Raw genomic sequence first — 22,421 nt, 5'->3', positions numbered from 1 at the left:
TATGAGAGCCTTGGATTGAGGGATTTGGACATACTCTTGGGTATGCCTGGACTCAAACTGAGGGTTTGGTGAAAATTTCCATAAAATAAATATATGTTTTATTAAAAAGGGCTTTCTAACCAAAGAAAAGGGTGTGATGTGTGCAATCGATCGAGCTCAAGTAACTGGTTCCTAGAATACCAATACATGTTTATTATGATATATGATATGATTATGAGAATTCCATGCTAGATTAGGGCTTAGGATTGGATCAGGATTTTATGATAGGAGAGATACCTTTATATGCCTGATTGTATGAGCTTTTAGAAATGCATGGTTTCTAGATAAGTGGATAGAGTGGCTTGATTAGTGTATGTTGGTTAGATTTTCCGTTGCCTGAATGCTCCTTGCTTTGTGCTTTGTGGGACTCTTAGTGATGTGGATCAGCTACTAAGTGAATATGTTAAGTTACATGTGGCATATGTTAAATAATCTTAGAGTGATTGATTTGGCCCTATTGCACAACTCTCTTTTGAGTCCAACTGTTCTAGGGTTGAGTCTTTTACTCAAAGGATTATTTGATCTCTGTTGCATGTGACTATATTCACGAGGTAGCTAGTTGATATTGGTGGAAGTTTTTCAGCAACATAGGGCTGGGTGAGGTTGGTAACCTAGGAGAGCCTAGGAGGTGCTTCAGTGGGATTAGTTACACTCATTAGTGAGTACTTGGTGCATCAGTTTGAGAAGGTGACTTCGAGGATTTGGGGTGATTCTTGAGGAAAGTATGGATAGGTGTGGAAGGTAGTATTGGGCCCGTATTACTGAAAGCATAGGATCCATACTTGAATCGATGAGAGTATGTAGAATCTAGGAAGCTTATGGGAGGAGGATTCTTGGATATGTTCAGATCATTTGCAATTTGTATTTTTAGTTTGGTGATGAGCACTTAGGGAGGAGGTTCATGTTCTATTTCCGGATCAGGTGTAGTTACTGAGCCGATTAGTGAGCAGACGTGGGAGTTCCTCTCGTCAGAGATTACCCACATTATTTTGGAGAAGACTCCTATTATCTTTCTTACGGTCAAGGAGTGGATTCTGCAGATATTGGATGAGCGCTTGGGCGCATTCCATGCTAAGTTTTTGGCTATCGTTAGAGCTCGCACTATTTCCTTCCGTGAATTTCGTGCTTGTAGAGCTCCCACGTTCTCTAGGGAGAAGGACCCCATTTCCAGTACGAGATGGTTAGTGAATATGGCTAATGCGTTCAGGACGGGTTTGTTCCTCGTGAATGTGAAGGTCAAATTTGATTCCTGCCTTTTAAAGGATAAGGAATAGGATTGATGGGAAGAGGTAGGACATTATGTGGGTGATGATGCGATTGATGCGATGTCATGGGATGATTTTTCGACTAGGTTCCAAGTTGAGTTCGCACCGGTGTTTGAGGTGCAATAGTTAGCCCAATACTTTTAGGATCTCTGTCAGACTACTGAGATTGTGGTAGAGATCACCGCAATATGAGGTGATAAAGAAGGTAAGGTATCATGATATGCTGATGGATGACATCAGGAAGTTTGTGAGTATTTCGGGGTGAGAGACCCTGAATGATATGATTTCTATAGCACAAGAGCGGGAGATTGATTTGGAGCACCTAGGGAACAAGGACTAGATCAGGTGCATGTAGTGGAGGGTCCTGGGAAGAGACCCAAGACTTTGGGTCAATGATTGAGGGGCCAGCAGGGTCGGGATCAATGCATCACGTGCGTGAAACTGCATGATGGAGTTTTTCTTTCTAAGGGTTTGGGCTGCTACAAGTGTGGTAGAGTTGGTCATGTCAACAGGAATTGTTATCACAGGTCAAGCCCATTATGTTTTCACTACAACCAAATGGGTCACAAGAAGGCCAACTATCAGATATTGAGGGGAGGAGCAGTCAGTGCACCTGCTCCTACTAGTTTGAGAATCACTGATGGTCATGAGGGTAGGGCAAGAGCCCGAGCAGAAAGGAGGTGGGCATTGCTGTGTCAGACATGGGAGGTCAGGACTCCAGCAGGTAATATTGCGGGTTTGTTATCTTTTGCTTTCTTTTCTATTGTTATTAGTATTTATGTTGTTTGCAATTTGCATCGATTTGGATAAACATTCTCTTTGGTTTAATTCTCTTTTTTTTTTGTTAAGTCGTATCCTTAAGAAATGTATATTCTATTTGCATGCCATGAATCATTAGTGGGTCAAAATGGATTGCATCTAGTTGAGCGGGTTTCAATGTGTTCGGTCGTTATTCTAGTTCTTGGATCGGCCCAAGTGTATTATGCGGAAAGTCTATGGTTGGGTTCAACAAGTCGTTTTGCCATGTAGAACTACAATTTCAAAGAGTCGCCTATTATTTTTTTGAAGAAAAGGCTAAGTTATTTATGTTCTTTAGTAATCCCCTTAGTAATGTGCATTCGACCACCGATTGTTGGACAAGCTCATGTCAAAGATCGAGCTATATGGTGGTTACGACCTACTTTATTGATGGAGATTGGTTCATGCACAAAAGAATTATCAACTCTAAATCTCTAGATAGTTATAAGGGATAAGACATTGGGTGCACGTTGTTGAATTGTCTTCAAGAGCGGGGTATCAATAATGTAATGAACATAGCCATAGACAATGCTAGTGCGAATGATTAAGTAATCAAAATTCTAATGAAAAACTATCAATGTTGTACGATTGCCGGGGGGGGGGGGGGGGGGTGGGGGGGGGGACAACTACACATAAGGTGTATGACCCACATCCTTAACCTTATTGTTAGGGATGAGTTTGATCAACACCAATCTAGCATCAAGTGCACGCAAAAGGCCGTTAAATGCATTAGGAATTCTACACAATGGATTCAAAGGTTCAAAGAATGCATGAAAGAACTAAATGTGGGATACAAGAAGTTTTTGTGCAATAATAGCCCAATCTGATGGAACTCCACATATGATTTATTGAACATTGTGGTGGAGTTGGAGAAGGTTTTTGGCATGTTTGAAGTCAAAGGTAATTTCATATTCCATTCCAATGTATTATTATTATTGTTATTGTTATTGTTATTGTTATTCTTATTGCTATTGCTATTGCTATTATTATTATTATTATTATTATTATTATTATTGTTATTATTATTATTATTATTTCAGCATGTTTGTAAACTTTTAACAAACTTTGAAGTATCATAACGTCTTCGTTATTTGTCCGATTAGCTCGATTTTTTTTCCAGCTTGTAGTTCACAATTTAAACTACATTTTACACAATTTGAATGCATTATTTATTTGTATATTCAGTGAGATACAAACTCGTAAACATAGGGTATTAAAGCTGAGTATCTGTTTCAGCATGTTTGCAAATTTTTAGACAACTTTGAAGTGTTATAATGTCTTCGTTATTTGTCTGATTAGTCTGATCTTTTTTTGCAGCTTGTAGTTCAAAATTTAAACTACAGTTTACACTATTTAAATGCATTATTTGGTTGTATATTCAATTAGATACAGACCCCTAAACAGGGGGTATTAGAGCTGAGTTTTTTTGTTTCAGCATGTTTGCAAATTTTTAGATAACTTTGAAGTGTCATAATGTCTTTGTTATTTGTCCGATCAACACGATTTTTTTCAGCTTGTAGTTCACAATTTAAACTACAGTTTACACTATTTAAATGCATTATTTTATTGTATATTTAATGAGATAAAGGCTCCTAAATAAGGGGTGTTAAAGCTGTTTTTTTACAAAACAATACTAACATTTACTTTATTATAATAGATCGTACATATGTACCAGATGTTTTGACCCTCGTAAAAGAATATTTCAGTTGTTGTAGAGCTACGGTTGCATTTCTCGAGAAATTCAATGTGAAAACCAACATAGTATTGATATCAACAAAACCAATGACACATGGTTTTTTTGGAGAAATATGTGATTTTACAAACACATTAAGGAATGGGCAGCTAGTCCCCAATTTTGTTTGATAGGGAAGGAAATGATTGAAAAATACGATAAGGATTGAGGCAACCTTAAAAAATTAAACGATTTTTTTTTTGTATTTTGTAGTCATATTAGATCTACGGTTGAAGTTTGATTTTCTTCAACAAGCCTTTGAGAAGTTGATTAAGTTGAAGAGTACACAAAAAGATCCCATGCTCAGCTCGGAAGTCAGTTTAATAGGGTTTTCAAAAAAGATTTGAGATTTTTTTTTTATTTCTACAAATCAAAGTTTGACAATATCGACTATTCTCAAAATCAAACACATGGTCATGAAGTTGTAGTTGTGATTGATGAAGAGAACGACTTCATGGGTGATTTAATAGTACGTACAAACTGATTACCCATCCACATCAATGGAAATGGAGTTGATACGATACATAAACGAGCAATCAATTAAATATAATAAAGATTTTGATATTCTACTTTGGTGGAAACAAAATGCATCTCATTACCCTAGTGTATCTCGTATGGTGAAAGGTATAACTTTATTATTTGTATAAATTTTTTATAATTATATTTTAGCATTTTCTATGTTTATGTTGATGGATATTTTGGGACTGCAAATCTCTACAGTGGCATCATTAGAGGCGGCGTTTAGTATAAATGGGTGGATAATGGATCCATATTGAACAAATTTGTCTACAAATATAGTAGAGGCTTTGATTTTCATCCAAGATTGGGTAAGAAAATCAAGAAAGCTAATTGTGGACAATATTGATGAAATTTTGAAAGACGATGAAGTCGCGAATTGTTTAGAAGAGGCGATAAACAATGAGTTGGAAAGGGAAAACAACTAATCAATATTCCCGAATAGTTAATTCGTGTTTGAAAAATGTTATTTTGGATATGGTTTAAAACTTAAGATTCATATTTTATTATAGGTGTGGAATGTTTAATGTTTAACTTATATACTTATATATAGATTTTTGGGTGTTTTGGGTGTTTTATGTTTAGTGTTTAGTATGTTGCTTCGTAATTATATATCTTAAGATTTTGGTATTTGGATTTTACATTTTATATATAAAAAATAGTTAATCCATGTTATCCGTATTTATATTCTTAGTACACAAATTCCAACTCTTTTTGCACTTTTGAAACAATTATATATATTTTGTATTATTTTTAATTAACAAATTTGTTTCTTTAAATGATTTGCTATGAAATCATAAGTTACAAAAATAATACAAAATACAATATTTATAATCATATTGTAAATGTTATTAGGGTTATACAATCATAATGCTGTTTATCCGGTTCTTTTCGGTTACAATAGGTCCTTAATCATCTTGTACATGTTATTTGGGTTATTCGGGCCGAAACCGAATACCCGAACCGAACCCATATTAATTATTTGGTTCGGTTTTCAGTTCATACAATTACCCTTATTCGGTTCTCGTGTTATTCAGGATCGGGTGAGGTCGGTTCGGTTTGGTTCCAGACCGAATGACATCACCATGTAGATGAACTATCTGTACAGAGACGATGGTCAGGGTGAAACTAAAACAGAAATCTCTTCGGGAAAATCCATTACGATCTTTCGAAATTCATGAAGAATAACCACTGTTTACAAGATCTTAGTTTGATTTATTTTATCTATTCATGGTACAACTATTATAGGTCTCCTGATCATGTTTAGTTAGCTACAAGAGAGTGAATCTAATCTCGCTGTTTTCTTGATGTTTCTCTTAGATTTTAAGATCATATCCGGTTATAGAGAAGGACGATTTCTTAAGGTACACAACAAGTTGTAGTACTGTTGTCCAGTCTGTCTAGAACGTCTCTTCTCGCTCTATCGGGCCACCAACTAAAATTATTCAAAAGTCTTGTTGCCCTCCTTACACTGTTGAATAACCATTTCATTCTTTTTACATTATTAGTCAACACTTCATTCTTTTTCTACCAAATACATTCTGAGTCGTTGTTCATACTCTACAACGTTAAAAACATGATTACATGTCTTTTATGATTGAATTTTATTAACTACTTATTTCTTTATATATAACAGTGTACATTCCGTATAAATTAGTGCCTGTGGCTCTTTTATATTCTTTTGTGTGTGAAAAAAATAATTTGTTTAACACAAGTGCCAAAACCAAGGAGGTCCAGAAAGTGTGGTCATCAGCTTTTTAAGTTTTGCATGTAGTTAGTAAAGATGTTAAACTTTTTAATATGGATCATTAATAAAAAGAATTCATTGAGTTATTTGTCAAAGTTTAATTATTTGTAAATGAGACCATGGATCAAACAGGAATGGACCCACTTCGCTTCTTTTCTATCAACTTTACAATTTCATTAATTTAAGTGAGACAAGTTCATTTCATAGTCATAAAATTGGTAGTCCCAAATAGTATCATTTCACAGTTCATGGATATTTACTATATTTGATTTGATCGGTTTGTGTTTTGGGATTTATATTATATAACTAGAGGATCGAAAAATAGCACAAGATGGGAAAAGATATACTAATAAAAATTGTCAAGACTAGTAAATCTTTGAACGCAAATGTTGGCAATCTATTTCAATTCAGCATCTTTAATTTGTCGTATAGTTTTGTTCAAAATGTCTTAGAAATTTAGTAATGTATGGCCCACAAAAATAGGCTACCCAGTTTGAGGTTGTTCACTTGAAGTCTTGAGTGAGGAAATCCTTCATCTTTAAGGTCGAGACTATATAAACCCTCGAGAGGGGCAATTCATATATGCATCAATACACACAAAAAATCACCAAGATTTGCATTAACATTATGAATCCTTGTGTTTTTATAATTTTCTCACTTCTCTTGCCACGCCTTGAGACTACAACTGCCAACCAACTGGCAGCAGTGGAAGGAGAAGGAGGCGGAAGAAGAAGAGATGATAATGGTGTTATGAAAAAGTGCTTGGATAAGGAGAAACATGCTCTCCTTCATTTCAAAGCTCTCCTTCAAGACCCATCAGGTCATCTCTCTACGTGGAGAGCTGATGAAAAAGACTGTTGTAAATGGAGAGGAGTCTCCTGTAACATGAAAACAGGTCATGTCACAGAGCTAGAACTCAACAACTTTGGTCTGGTAGGTGAGATTAACCATTCGTTATTTAACTTAAGCCGCTTGAATCTTCTTGATCTTTCCTTCAATTCTTTTCATGGAACCATTCCCAGTTCCATTGGTTCTTTGACTCGATTAAGGTACCTCTATGTCCGCGACAATGATCTTAATGGAACCATTCCAAAGTCGATTGGTTCCTTGATCGAATTAAGGAACCTTGACCTTGCCAATAACTCTTTTTATGGAACCATTCCTCGGGAGTTTGGAAACCTCACCAATTTACAATGGCTTTCCCTTCAAAATGTTGGAAGATGTAGAGTTGAGAACCCAGAGTGGTTGTCTAATCTATCTCATCTAGAACAACTTGATATGAATGGGATATCACTAGCCAAATCAAATCACTGGGTCGATGCCATTTTGAGTCTCCCGAAACTATATTCTTTGAGTTTGCAGGGTTGTGAGCTCTCACAAGTCATGCATCCTTATTCGTTATTTTCCAACTCTTCTTCATCTATTGAATTTCTTTATCTCGGAAACAACAATCTCGTCTCATCCATGTCTCATTGGTTGTTCCCATTAACTAGCAATAGCCTTGTCATTCTGGATCTGTCTAGCAACATGTTAGATGGGATACCCAAATATCTTGGTAACCTCTGTAGTTTGGAACTTTTGGAACTCAGTAACAACTCTGCAGTGGTCGAATTTCGTGTGTTTTTGAACAACTTGTCTGGATGCACATCGCAGGCATTGCAAGAGTTGCATGCTTCACATAGTCAATTTACAGGGCCACTGTCTGATGATATCCAAACAATGAAAAATCTCGTCTATATTGATATAAACTCTTGCAAGTTGGGACCTCGCATTCCCAAATGGATTCAAACACTGAAAAATCTTTCGTATCTTGACATTTCCAACAATAGAATTTCAGACACCATTCCTCTGGATTTTTGGGACATGTGGCCTTCTCAATTAAGATATTTGAATCTCTCTTCCAACAATATCGGTGGGAAAGTACCAGATTTATCATCGAATTTTGTCAATGGTTCAGTGATAGATTTGAGTTCGAACAACTTTTATGGCCCAATAACTAATGTTTCTTCCACTGTGGCTTTATTAAATCTTTCCAGAAACAAATTCTGTGGCGGAATCTCTCTTTTATGCCAAGTTGTCCATGGGTTTTTAGTTTTTCTTGACCTCTCCCACAACTTTCTAAGCGGACAACTTCCAGACTGTTTGTGGCATTTTAATGAACTAATAGTTCTTAATCTGGAACACAACAATCTATTTGGAAGGCTTCCTACCTCTGTTGGATCTTTGATTAAACTCGAGGCATTGGATTTATATAAAAACAATTTCTCTGAGGAATTGCCTTTGTCTTTAAGCAATTGCACGAGCTTAAACTCATTGAATTTGGGGGTCAACAACTTTTCTGGCAGCGTGCCTCTTTGGATTGGTGAAAGCTTTCCACGATTGTATGTTCTTATCCTAAGTTCAAACAACTTCTCTGGAACTATCCCTTTACAATTATGTCAACTAGCAGGTCTTCAAATTCTAGACTTGTCAATGAACCATCTCCATGGAAGCATCCCTTCATGTTTGGATAATTTTACCAGTATGGTTCAAGAAGGTTTCTTACCGACACAAAATGTACATTCCTATTCAATTCCATGGTTTTATTTAGGAGGTGATGTGTATGATGAACTTGATGAGGAGTATATTGACCATGCAATAATCGACTGGCAAGGAGATAAACGTGAATTCATCAGAAATTTGGGATTGCTAAAGAGCATTGACTTGTCAAGCAACAATTTAACAGGACAAATCCCAGCTGAAGTTACAAATTTGTATGGACTGCTTTCACTCAACTTGTCAAAGAATTCTCTACATGGAGAGATTCCAGAAAAAATTGGTCAAATGAAACAACTTGAAAGTTTGGATTTGTCTAGGAACAAGTTGTCAGGAGAGATACCATCAAGCATGTCTAGTATGAACTTTTTAAATCATCTAGACATGTCATACAATAGTTTGTCAGGGAGAATTCCATCCAGCACTCAACTGCAGTCTTTTGAACCTTCAAGATACAATGGAAACGCAGGACTATGCGGACCTCCTCTTACCAAAAAATGTCCCGGAGATGAAGTATCAAAAGTACCAATGGTCATTGGTGAGAGTGCGGATGATGGGGAAGATGTAGATGAAATTCACGGATGGTTCTATATTGGTTTGGGCATGGGATTTGCTACTGGATTTTGGATAGCATGTGGGGTTTTACTTGTCAACAATCATGGGAGACATGCATTTTTTCACTTTTATGATAGCTTCAGAGATTGGGTTTACGTGAAAGTGGTATTGTTCTTTGCTAATATGAAAAGGGTTAAACATACATAGTCATGTAAAATCATGTTTCACTTGTATTTTGTTGGGTGTTTTAAGTCCCCATAATGAAGATAATTGGCATTCCGCCATTACGTGAACTAAGGCAGCCTAAAAACTTCATTGTTTATATGTAGTTAATTCTATACTGTTCAATGAACTATTTTCTAGGATATAGCGATAAGTCAACTACTGATCCCCTTCAAATTGCATCAACCATCAAGTACTGCTTTTAGATGTATCATTGAATGTCGTTAAGAATTAGGGTGAGGAATTTATATCATATGTAAAGATATAAATGAAACCTCGGAAAAGGTAGTACGAAAGATTACCTCGTTCAGTAGTAAGATATTCGCAACTAGATACCTCTTCGGCAAAACTGCAGGGGTTCAAAATAGAAATCCTAGTACCCTACAAACGAAATGAACATAGTATCCTATGTATAAAAATGTTAAAATACAATATTGTAGTGCATGAGTTTATAAAAGCGAGCAAACAGATCAAAAAATCTTTGATACGATTAGTAAGCCTATAATGCTATTTACTACAGATTATGAGATGAAAATAAAGTGAATTAGATAGAGAAAAGGCTGGATAGACCTTGGACACGTCTGAGAGACTTCACTGCTCAGAAGTAACAATTAATCCACTGATTACATAAACGTCTAAGGAATGAAAAATAACAAAACAGAAGAAATCATATTACCACGAGACTGGTCCATTCCATTCTAATGGAAAAAATAAAGACAAAATTGCAAGAATGGTCCTACGGTTAGGTCGAAATTATCACTTTGGACCAAATAGGTTTGGACTAGCATTCATGGTCCAAAGGTTTTCATTTTCTTGCCACTTTGATCCATTTTACTTTAAACTTTATGACGATTTTGCCTTTGGTTTTGCTTTTTCAGTTTTATTTATTTATTTATATAGTTTAATATTTAAAAGAAAAATAAAAAAGAAAATACATCTCTCTCTCTCTCTCTCTCTCTCTCTCTCTCTCTTAACAAAAAAACAGTTGACCCGGTCATTTCTCACCATCTCTTCCTCCGACGAAGAAAGTAGGTTGCTGACCACCAACTTCGCAGCCCCTCCTCGCCTCCCTCCGGTCGTGTAGCACAACCAAACACCCATCCCTTCACCCACTGTTCTGTTGTTCTCAGCTCTAGCAAATTGATCATCGCATCTCCGACAAATCGACTTAGCCACCAAGAAATGAAAACCCAAGCCGCCAATAAACCCTAAATTCAGAGTTTGCAGCGGCTCAACCATTGTCTTCGTCGAGTTGCTAGGGTTTGCAGCGGCACGGAAGGGCTTCAAAGGAAAAAATTGGAAAGGTATCAAAACTCCCCCAAGGGTTTTCAACGCTGTGTGTTCGTCATAATAGGTGTAGATCAGCTTTGTCCTACCAGATCTACAACATTGTCGGATCCGTGGCTGTTTGAAGGTGAAGATCCATTGAACACCCTATCTTACCAGATCTCCACCTCGAGCGTTGGAAGCCACCGTCGACAACTACTACATCGTTGCAACCTTGCTCTCACATTCACCAGTTTAGGGTTTGCAAACCCTAGCTCCGTCCGACCCTTTTCATTAAAAACCCTAGTTTCGTTTAGAGAAGCTCCAACAGTTGTATCATCGCCCATCATCGTTGGAGATATCTGTTCGTCGTAGTTCATTCGTTGTATCATCGTTGCCACCCTTCTTTTGTTTTCAGATCTACAAACATTTTTGATACATTTTGACTGGTAGTAGTGGTTGTAGCCTTCTCAGTCTAGATCTGTAGCTCAATCCGACTTTCATATGATGCTAGGGTGTTAGTGGAGGTGTTGACAAGTGTTGTTGTCGACGTTGATTAATGGTGGTGCTGGAGTTGGTCATGGGTGTGGTGGCGATGACCGGTGGTTTTAGAGGATTATAGCAAAAAGAGGTGAGGAATATAGGTAGGAGAGAGAGGGGGGGGGGGGGGGGGGAGAGAGAGAGAGAGAGCTATTTTCTTTTTCTTTTTAATATTAAACCATATAAATAAATAAATGAAAAAACTGGAAAAGCAAAACAAAGGGAAAAATTGTCACTTGATCAATGAACATTTTGTGCTCATGCTCTAGTGGGTTTTATCTTGCTCAAGATAAATAAGGAAGTGGCAGCTGATAAGGTTTTACATGATAAGTTTTAGAACTTTCCTGCAGGAACCACAATGTAACATTATGTCCATCACGTTGTGAAAACTAGGTAGAGCCTTTTTCTTTTGTTCCCTCACCTCTTTCGACTGTTGATTGGGAGGTTCAATGGCTGCTTTGAGGATAATCAGAAGCACAAAAATTGTTTCTTGTTTAGTAGATATTGCCATCATATGTTGTTGCGTTTTGGTTCGGAATTGCTAGGAAGTAAATGTCTTGCACTAGTTTTGACAATTATATAACTTATTTTTTCTATATTTGATAAGGAAGCTTGTTGATTTCTCAATATAACATTAGTAGCATTAAGCCTTTTTTTCGCTAGCTTCTATAAAGCTAGCTAATACTGATTCGAGATCTGGTTTTTTCCTGAGTGGTACTTGTTATTTTTGGTAGAAGTCTCGCCTTGTTTTTGGTATTTCTCTTCTTTTTCTTTTTGATACTCTTCATAGGTCTTTCAATCCTTTTTAGGCTTTCTCCAATCTTCATTGCAACGATCACCACTTGAGTAGCAAACTTGCGCCTTCCTAGACCCGTTCTTGTCTTAATCATAATCATTAGTTAAATGTGGCACGTGAAAGTTGTCATACCCAACTTGTATCGTGTGAATGGATCATCCCGTCTTCATGATCCTCCTAACCATATTGTCGAGCTTTTCCATCATCACCGTTAAGCCTTCCGAATCTCCATCACTATTTACTTTTCCTCTTGTCACATCATCTTTAGTGTTGTGATATTCTCATTAGTGCTTGGCAAATTCTTTTATTAAAGCCTTGTTTGTTGTCAGATCTTTCTTAGTCATTGGTCCTTGAGATTCGAGGAGCTCGCGAGTGCTCACATTAATTCCATCATACAAAAATGGAGATTTCTTGTTGGATGTTTAGATCATGTTGTGCAAAATTATGAACTAATCCTTTGTAAAGTTCCCAAGCTTCATATAAGGATTCTCCATTTAATTATTGGAAATTCTGGATTTCTTTTTTGAGCTTTGCTATCTTAGAAGGAGAGCTAAATTTTTGGATGAATTCATTTTGAAGGCTGCCCTCGTTGTGATCGCTCGAGCTGGAATTGAATTTAACTAATCCTTTGTTGCTCTTGTAACATCGTTGGAAGCATCCTCAGTAGCACCGTGTCTCTTGTAACATGTGGAACATTGAAGTAGTTTGCAATGTCCAAAACTTTGTTAATGTGTCTGTATGCATTGTTGTGATCCTTCCCAGAAAATGGAATATCCTTGAGTTTCACACCCCGCTAAAGCGAAAACACAAGGTGTCACAGTACAAAGGGAATCATAGAAAAAGTTAAAAGACAACACCAACCATAGTATTAAAAAGCAATACAATTTACAATGAGATTAAACAACTTTTTAAAATAAATTACAATGTATTTGAAAGAAAAAAAATGCAAATGCTCCTACAGGTGTTGTGTCTCTATGTGATACTTACTCGATGATTCCTCAAAAAGAATCTAAAACAAGCGTCAACTATAAAAATAGTTGGTGAGTACTCACAGGTTTATAACATAGTATAGTTTGAAGTCATGAAAATCAGAATATGGATAACTGTTTCCATAAACAAATGTTCATTGCTAAATAAGTAAATAAGTTTTCATGTATAGAAGTTCATTGCTAAAACGAGTAATAAAGTTTCCATAAATAGATGTTTGTTGCTAATATGAGAAACAAAGTTCGTTGCTCAAATGAGTAAACAGGTTCACTGCTACAAAGGGAAAACAAGTTTATTTCTAAGACAAGTAAATAAGTTTCCAGTTTTTAAATTCCGTTGCTATAATGAGACACAAAGTTTCTATGTGTGTAGTGATCAAACTATGAGTTCACAACGCAAGCCTAAGACTGAATGCCCTCTTGAATGCTATGTCTATCGCTAACATACAGAGAAATATGGTAAAATGCACTCAAGCAAATCGTGCGAGTGAGGAGTTGTCTACCTCCTAATAGCGCTATCCATAATGACCATGGGTTCAAATGAGTTAATGAGTTGTGTGAACTGATTCTAGTGACTTAAACGCGATAAGTCCTCATGAATTAACAATAGCATATACATACACAACAAAATATAGCAACCAAGTTTGATACAAGTCAAATTAAATACAACGAACAATAAACTGTTTTTGGACATGCTTTTCCACCTCAAAACATTTAAAAACTAATAATAAGGGGAGTCGTGAATACTCATATTGATATGTGAAGGTATTTGTGATGTCTTGAGCTAACTTCCCTCATGTCCTACTACCGATTCCCTACAATAAGGTTACACACTAGTAAGTCTCTAGTCGAAAATCTAACATTGGTATACTTAATTTCTACATTAGAATTATGCCAATATCATGTCAAAATTACGTTTTGTATAAGTTACAAATACTTCTTCGAAAATTCAGATTTCCATATACCAATTGACTTATTAACATTTGCAAGTGACAAATTCCATTTTGTGTTATTGTTTGAAATACATTTTAGAACTTGTTTACAAACTAAAAATCCAAAACTAAATCCTGTCAGTTCTAAAAATTTAGAAATATTACATTTCAGTTCTAAATATAATTTAGAACCCTCTTGTAATTTTCCATTATTTTCTAATATTCTTAACTATTTTTCTACTATTTAATTCCTTAAAAACATCATAAAATCATGAGAAATAATAAACAATTCATAGAAATTCCGAATCTTTTTATAAAACTGTTATACAATATGTATAAACTGGGAAAAATACTCAAATTAATTTTCAAATAGTTTAACCAGATTTTATGATTTTTGTGTGTTTATTATAGCAAAAATCTTAATAAATAGGAATCAGTTTATAAAATTCTCCAAACATTTTGTGCCACTATTATTTAACATATATAAGTTGGAAAAAATATCAAAGCTAGTTTTCAAGTATTTTAACTATTTTGCTTTGTTTTATTCATTTAAATAGGCATTAATTCGTGCAAAATAATTAATAGTAAGTAAAATTCACTAAAATTTTCATTTATGATTTATATATAGTATAAGATATTCTGATAAAGTTTCATAATTTATGGATAAGTGTAGCTATTGTTTATTAATTTAATTCCTTAAACTTTCATTAAATCGGGAAAAATAAGAAATTTTCTTGGAAAACTCTGGAAATTTTTTCATGGAGTCTTTATGATGTCTAGAAGATGCAAAAATTATGAAATATGGCTTTGGACATTAATAACTGTATTTTTATATTTATTGCTATTAAAAAAATAAATTAGAAATCACCAGAAAACAACCTTAGAAATGTATACAACTTCATTAAGAGTCGTTACATAGTGCATAGGTGATACCAGAATTTATTAACCATCAAAAGTATTTTATATGAATTACTGCTCTTTTTTCTTGCAAAACTACAATAAATCAAGAAAAACGAGTTACTTTTTGAAAATTTCTAGATCATCTAAGTTTGTTGTTTAGATTCTGGGAAAAATCGAATTTGAGCAGAAAAGAAGTTTTAGATATTTTTTATGAATAAATCCTTTATGGGCATTCTTAATAATGCACATTGATAAACAAGCCTTTAAGCTTGATGTTCATCACATGCATTATCATTTGAAGACCATGAATGAACTTAATTTGTTCAAAATAAGGTTTCTAAATGAAAAACTTGAATGCATGTGGTTTTGGATCTTTAAAACTTGTAAAACTCAAGTTGATCGATTTTATTTAGGTTTTGATCATTGGATTTCACCTTCTAACAACATGCATGTTGTTTTGGGGTGAAATCCTACCACCATCATAATCAAATTTGACATGCATGTGAATAATCTCAAAGAAAAGTGTAGAAGAGGGAGAAAAATGCAAGAAAACATTAAATTTTTGAAAGAAAAGTAAAGAAAATATAAGGAAATAAATTTAACCTTGAATATAATCTTCAAATGATGAAGATTTTTGAGTAAAATGAGGAATATTTTCTATAAATTTTGTGGGTTTTGAGCTAAATCATAGAGGTAAAGAATGGGGGTTTTAAAGAGAAGAAAAGAGAGAAAAGAGATATTCTGTCTCTCTGGATACCCAATCTCTCTCGTCATCTCTTTGGGGTTTCTCTCCACCAAAAAAGCCACCAAAATACTGAGATGTAAATGAGCTAATGTGGAATTAAATGTAAAAATCCCTCCTAGTTATTCTGCATCTATGTTTGTCAGTTTTTGGGAGGAGAAATTTGAACTTATGAGGAGGGTTTCGTTTTATTTTATTTATATATTTTGTATTAATTCCTTAATTTTTATACAATCTCTTTCAATTTATATAAAATGTGTATTTTATATAAATTTTGTTCATGATTCTTGAATTTTTAGCTTATAAATGAAAGGTTAATGTTAATGATTTAAATTAATTTCCTTGATTATATTTCTACATTTTAAATATATTAATTTGATATTTTAGAGTTTATAAAAATTTTCATGGGATTTTAATGTAAAACTTCATAAATTTAAGTTTTTAGGACTTTTAGGGTTTTAAGGAATTTTGTAATTCCTTGGATATGAAAATTAATCGAATTTTTAAACATCAAACTATTTTTTTGTTTCAAAGCTCTTCTTCAAGTTAGAAATAACATTTGTAATTTATTTTTTATCGGTTTATTGGCGTTTCTATGTAGTGGTTTCGAGACTAAAGTGAATTTGATGAATGTAGTATACTAGTCCTAGTTTCAACTTTGACTTAAGTTTCTATAAGACTTTAACCTAATTTCTATTTCTAGGTCAAGTGCATGAAGTGTCTACATGATTCATGCAAAGATGTTCAATTCAAAGAATGACCCGAGTATGGATAGTCATTATAGTTAAGTAGTTGTAGAATTCACATACCAATGTGAAATCTAAGTACACTGTCCTTTTATTCTACTTGTTTCCAAGTTTATAGTAGGTTATAACATAGTTCCTAGTTATAAAGTATATTATGTGTCGTACCTATATGTGCAATTAAGTATATTCAAATCTAGAATTGTCTAAAATTTTGATGGTTGTCACATTGAAATCATTGGAATTGTTGGTGCTTATATGCGCAACTAAGGATGTGTCCCTTTAGCTTAAAATTAATTGTGATTGGAATTGTAGGTGTTACAAGACTTGGCACATCGTTATTATGCATTTGCCTGTTGTACTCTTCTATAGTCATTATGTTGATGTCACCCATGTCTTTTACTTCACTTTCTACCTCGCTTTTAGATTTTTTTCTGATTCATGTCTGCTCTCTTTCTCATCTGGTTGTTTCTTCAAAGGTAAGATCATGTCCAACTTGAAACAAGATTGTGAATGGATTTCATCGATCTTCTTGTCCTTTTTCTTGTGAAACACGGATTCTAAATTTTTAAGTTGTGGCACAATATTTAAGGAAGATCCCATGGTCATGTACTACTAAAACAAAACAAAGAAATCGCATACAAATGAACAAAAACAAAATAAACTAAAAACTGAGATCATTATGTTTTCATGTCATGGAGAATGTATCATCACAACGTGAAAGCTGCCTAAACAGAAGACTTGGTCATTCTCGACTCGACGAGTCATTCTTGGACTCGACGAGTCCATGGCTTGACTTCCCTTTTCTGTTGTGGTTCGAAGGAACCCAGTGAGTGTTAGAGTGGTCTTAGAGGGGTCCGACGGAGTGACTCAATGCATTAGACTTTGTCATAGACCTAGAAATCATAGTAATCAAGGAGTTGTTCATACAACTCGGCATGTCGGATGAAGGTTTACGGGTCATAAATGGGTTTATGGCCGTACAACTCGGCAACTCGACGAGTCCATGGCTTGACTTCCCTTACACAAGATTCACACACTTATGCTCCTTTCTCTCTCTCTCTCTCTCTCTCTCTAGCCATACACTCTCTTCTATTCGTCAATCCCTCCTCAACCACCTAACACCTATATATATACTTGGGGAATATGGGCCATAAATGGGTTTACGGCCGTAAACAGCCATCATGGCTGTAAACACAACTACAAAAACATATTACATGACCAAAAACTATTAACGCATAGAAAAGTAAAGTATAAACCATATTTTTGACCCAACAATCTCCCCCTTGGTTTATATCTTTCTTTTCTAATTGACCCAACAAGCTCCCCGTAAAAAGTAGTTGGCTTTTCTGTCAATCTTTATTTGGAGCTTGGCCTCAGCTTTAATCTTCAAATTCTTCACAACTTGAAGATGAACTTGATGAATCCTCAATGAACGACTTCATCTTCTGCAGTTGGGATTTTCTTCAGAATTTAACATTGAATTCACATTGGGTGAGGAGGCTTGATGTACTGATTCTCGAAAGATAGCGCATTCAGCTTAAGAATCTTCAAGCAGGTACAAGGATAACAGAAAATTGATTGAGGAGGTTTCAATACAATATGTCACATAATCTTCAAGTGCAACTTCACCTTGCTTCTGGGGATGAAAGATTTAATGTTGAAAGAATATCTTCATTTCTTGCCCCTTCGAATGAGAATTCTTCGATGATCACGGACGAAGCCTTGGCTCAAAAAATTTCGACACATACTCCATGAGTTTCATCTACATCTAAATTCACTTTTCAAGACAAAACAAAATTTGATATAAACATAAAACTAAAAACAAAGGTAGCACACAATATTTTTGGATTTTTCATATTTTCTGAAAAAATAAAACAGAAACAAAAGTATTTCTAGAGTTTAGATTTTTCTGAACAAGAAATAAAACAGAAATAACACTATTATTTTTTTGATTTTTAATTTTCTGATATTTGTTTGATTTTTTATTTTTATGATTTTTTTTTTATTTTTAATATATATTTTTTTAATTCTCCCCCTAAATTTGTGCATAAAAGAAAATTATGAACAAATTTAATAAAAAAACAAAAACAAAAGATAAATTTAAGACACTTTTGGGATCAAAGTTACCAGACAATCCAATATCATTTATCTGCACACACCTGCATATTTAGATCTGGTAAATCACCGGTATTGTGATCCACTTAAATACAAAGGATGTTGACAAATTAGACAGGTTATAAGTGACAAGACAATGAGATCTATATTCTTAAATGGACATTTAGCTAACGACGACCAAGGATATTGTTGTCCACTTACATTAAGCAGCGAGATCTACAGACAACCTATTAAATGGTTCAATTTTAGATGTGCTGGAACGTGTTTCCCACTTCCTGACATACCCTGGTAATCAAGAACTTCCAAAGAACTCTTTACATTAGGTGGTTATGCAATCATTAAGAAAGAAGTCAGATATAGAAGTGCATATGTTGTATCCTAGGTCGGATGTCTTCCAATCACACAGAGGGAACAACATATGACTAACATAAATAGGGGGTTAAAGAGGTAGTACAGTGCACATGATGTGTCCCAGGTCGGATCTTCTGATCATGAAGAAGGGATAACATATGGCTAACAAATAAAAAGAATTTCATAGATATGGATATGCATAGAGATAGAGTTGCATATGTTGCATTCCAGGTCGGATATATTCCAATCACGCAAAGGAAGCAACATATGACTGACAGATAGAAAGCAAGAAAATAATTTCCTACAGACCTATTTTATCAGAATCCCCCAGTTGCTCTATCAATACCGGAATTAAGGACATGAGTCCATACATCAAGGAAATGTTGAGCCACAGTTCTAGATAATTAACTTTTAGTGTATCTCGCAGGCTCCCATGTTTATCTCACGGCTCAATCTACCTTAACGTCGTATTGTCACTCCAAATGAAACTATCTAAGTCCATATTGTCTAGTCCTTTCAATTTTCAATCTAAGTCTAGTCCTTTTAAATCCTTTGTGCCTACCAGCATATTAAACATGGAGTCTAGACAATTCGGATTTAGTGCATTACATGAATTTTATATTTCCCTTTAGAACTAGACTTCATATCACTTCCCAAACAATACATACCAACGAAAAACTATAAGAAAATAAAAGATTGTCTTCAAAACGAATCAGTTTAAGATAAACTCCGGAGTATAGAGAAGAGAACTCAAACTGTAATTCACCTATTGAATTTGCATCCAGAAGGACTGAGAACAGCACGCATAATCTCAGAACAGATCCAAAAATTCTTCATTTCATTAAGCACTAACCCTATGTGTGATCCCTTCCTTTCTTCCTTTCTCGCAAAGGACATATATTCTCACTTAAAGTTCTGAGTGTTGTACAGTTGAGAGATGTCCCCTATCATGTGCTTGGAACAGCCAGTACCAACAAAACGAAGTTTGATGATATGCCTCTATAGCTGCTCCGACACAGAACAAGATCAGTTGGTCTTTAGAACCCAGTCCATTTTGAAACTGGGTTGACCTTTTTCATCCTTGCACGGTACTCTCTCCCATGACATGTCATGTTTATCATAAACAAAAGATGAAGAAATATTAGAGTCATTAGATGATTTAGGAGTCTTCACCTTTGGTACCCATCTATATTCGGGTTTAACTCATTTCTTGTTCAATATGATGGGAGCCTTGTCTCTTTCTTTTGAACTTGAAGTTGAACATCGAGATGACTTTGATGTTGGCTTCACGGGAGCATCTCTTGGATAGCACTTCTTGGACAGCATTCCCTTATTGTTCTTGGGAGTTGGATTCTTGGCCTTGTAGGTTTGATTCTTAGCCTTCTGCGCATTCCAGTCACCATTGTGCGATTGTGACCTCGAATGATTTCTTTTGAAGAATCTCCCACTTTGCGCGTTCTGCTAGCCTTGTGGGTAGAAGGGAACGTATGCGCGATCTGTACAATTTTTGTCAATGTGTCCAGGTGTTCCACAGTGAAAAAATATATTTTTCTTCACTGGGAAGTTGTTTCTTCCTGCCCCTGGTGGTGTGACCTTGCCTTGTCTCTTATTGTTCCCAAAAGCACAGTTGCAGCTACACTCTGATTTGCATGTTTTGGTGGCATGTATTTACCAACAGCAGGTTGATTAATAACAACTGAGTTCGAAGCAACCGATTCAGAGTTCAACGAGACATTGGTTTGTTCAATAGTGTTCTCCTTGTTCTCATCTTCCGCTACTTTACATGCACAAGAAGTAGAAACATTATTATTTTACATCTCATCACCCTCAGTTGGCCCTGATTGTTCAGTCTTAACTGAAGTTGGAGTTGGTTTAGGGAGTGGGTCAAACTGAGTATGTGTCTCTTCCTCGTTGGTCTCAAGGGGTGGGTTATAATTGTCATTGAAGGGAGGTGGTACACTATGATACCCTAACCCCTTAGTTTGATTATCTTTGAATGTTAATTGTTTTTCAATCATCGATGCAACTACCTCACTTGACACATCAAATTTCTTAAAGTTGAATTCAACATCTTTATATTTTGCTTTTAATGCATCAAGTTCGGCAGTCACAGCATAAAAATCTTTCTTAAGATATTTATAATGAACATATTTGTCACTGTACTCTGACTGTAATTTCTTAAAGTCATTAGTCTTGGCCTCTAATTGTTCTTTTAATGGTTTCAGGCCTTTCCTAAGTTAGTACCCCTCATACTTAAGTTCCTCATTTACTCTTTTTAATAAATCGATGTGTTCATGTAAATTTGTAACAGTTTTAATGCAAGTTTGAGAGCATGAAACTTCATTGACCGGAATGTTTGAGGAAGTCATTGTTTTAAAAAATATGCCCTTTGACTTAAAACTCAAAAGTCAACCTTAAAAGTCAAATTTAAAAAATCAAACTTAAAAGTCAAGCTAGAAAAGTCAAACTTCAAATTCAAACCGAAAAGCTAAATTTGAAAATTTGAAAGTTAAACGAGAAAGTCAAAGTTTAAAGTCAAAGGTCAAACTTGAAAGTCAAAGTCAAAATTTTAAGGTCAAAAGACAAAAATAAAAGTCAAAAATCAAAAACTAAAATTTTTGGGTTGAAAATGAAATTTAAAAATAAAAGAAATTGAAATTTTGGGCAAAATATGTTAATAATGCGAAATTAGTTCGAAATGGAATCGTTTTGAATTAAATTTGGAAGGATTGGAACGTGTGTTAAGTTGGATCATCTGGAAGGCCTGTTGGTTGAGGAATCAGGGGACCCAAGTTCCAAACTTGGCAACCCCCAAAACGGCCCCCTTTTTTTAAGTAAACAAGCTGCTGCAAGACTATATGATTTAAATTTCGAAGGCTTGTAACGTGTTCCTTGCTACATCAAGTGGTATGGCGGTGGTCTAAAGTGGTATGGCAGTGGTCTAAGGAGGTGAGACACTCAGGTTCGAATCCAAGCACCCCCAAAATCCCCTTCCCTCCTTTTTTTAAGTATAGGTCATGGTGGTTGTTTACGACCGTAAACCCATTTATGGCCCATATTCCCCAAGTATATATATAGGTGTTAGGTGGTTGAGGAGGGATTGACGAACAGAAGAGAGTGTACGGCTAGAGAGAGAGGGATAGAAAGGAGAATAAGTATGTGTACGTGTGTGAATCTTGTGTAAGGGAATTTCATTCATATCATTCAAACAAGATTCATATTCTTCTTCTTCTCTTCTATTTTGATCTGGCATCATCCATTTGATTGGGATTTCACACCATCAAATGGATTTGATTGATACACATGCAGATTTGGGACTTACCAGGTTGAGGCATGACATTGTGAGGTTCTGTGATGGTTTACCAAGGATCTGAGTATGATGTCCTAAATTTCAGATTATTTTGAGTCTTGAGTTAAGAGATGGTAAGTGGTGTATCAAGTATTTATGGTTCTAGTGGGATCCCTTCGGCTAATTGACATCAAGCAAGGTTATCTAAGAATGTGAATTGCAGCGAGAAAAGGAGTTTTATCATGGCAGTTGCCAACAGGATTAGTGATGCTTATTTTGGATGGGTGTGTGCACCTATCTATGTTGAGCCGTGGACCATGAGTTAGTGAATGCAGTGTGGTGTCAACTG

General features: G+C 35.2%; 1 protein-coding gene and 1 non-coding gene across 2 annotated transcripts; both read left to right on the top strand.

The window, feature by feature from the left end:
• The first annotated feature begins 6,724 nt into the window (after positions 1-6,724).
• LOC111890132 (receptor-like protein EIX2) lies at positions 6,725-9,394 on the top strand. The gene has a single exon (XM_023886283.1). The coding sequence runs from the start codon at positions 6,725-6,727 to the stop codon at positions 9,392-9,394; it is 2,670 nt and encodes an 889-aa protein (XP_023742051.1).
• Positions 9,395-12,435: 3,041 nt separating this feature from the next.
• Positions 12,436-12,542, top strand: LOC111890263 (small nucleolar RNA R71). Its single transcript, XR_002849786.1, has one exon. It is a non-coding gene; the product is annotated as a small nucleolar RNA R71 (small nucleolar RNA).
• The last annotated feature ends 9,879 nt before the right edge of the window (positions 12,543-22,421 follow it).

This window comes from Lactuca sativa, chromosome 6, assembly GCF_002870075.4.
Source record: "Lactuca sativa cultivar Salinas chromosome 6, Lsat_Salinas_v11, whole genome shotgun sequence".
NCBI classification, from domain to species: Eukaryota; Viridiplantae; Streptophyta; class Magnoliopsida; order Asterales; family Asteraceae; genus Lactuca; species Lactuca sativa.
Note: the sequence above shows the minus strand (reverse complement) of the source record. Positions and strands in the feature narration are given on the sequence as shown.

What these genes read in the sequence shown, in the direction of transcription:
- LOC111890132 (XM_023886283.1), top strand. Translation starts at nt 6,725, where the DNA reads ATGAATCCTTGTGTTTTTATAATTTTCTCACTTCTCTTGCCACGCCTT.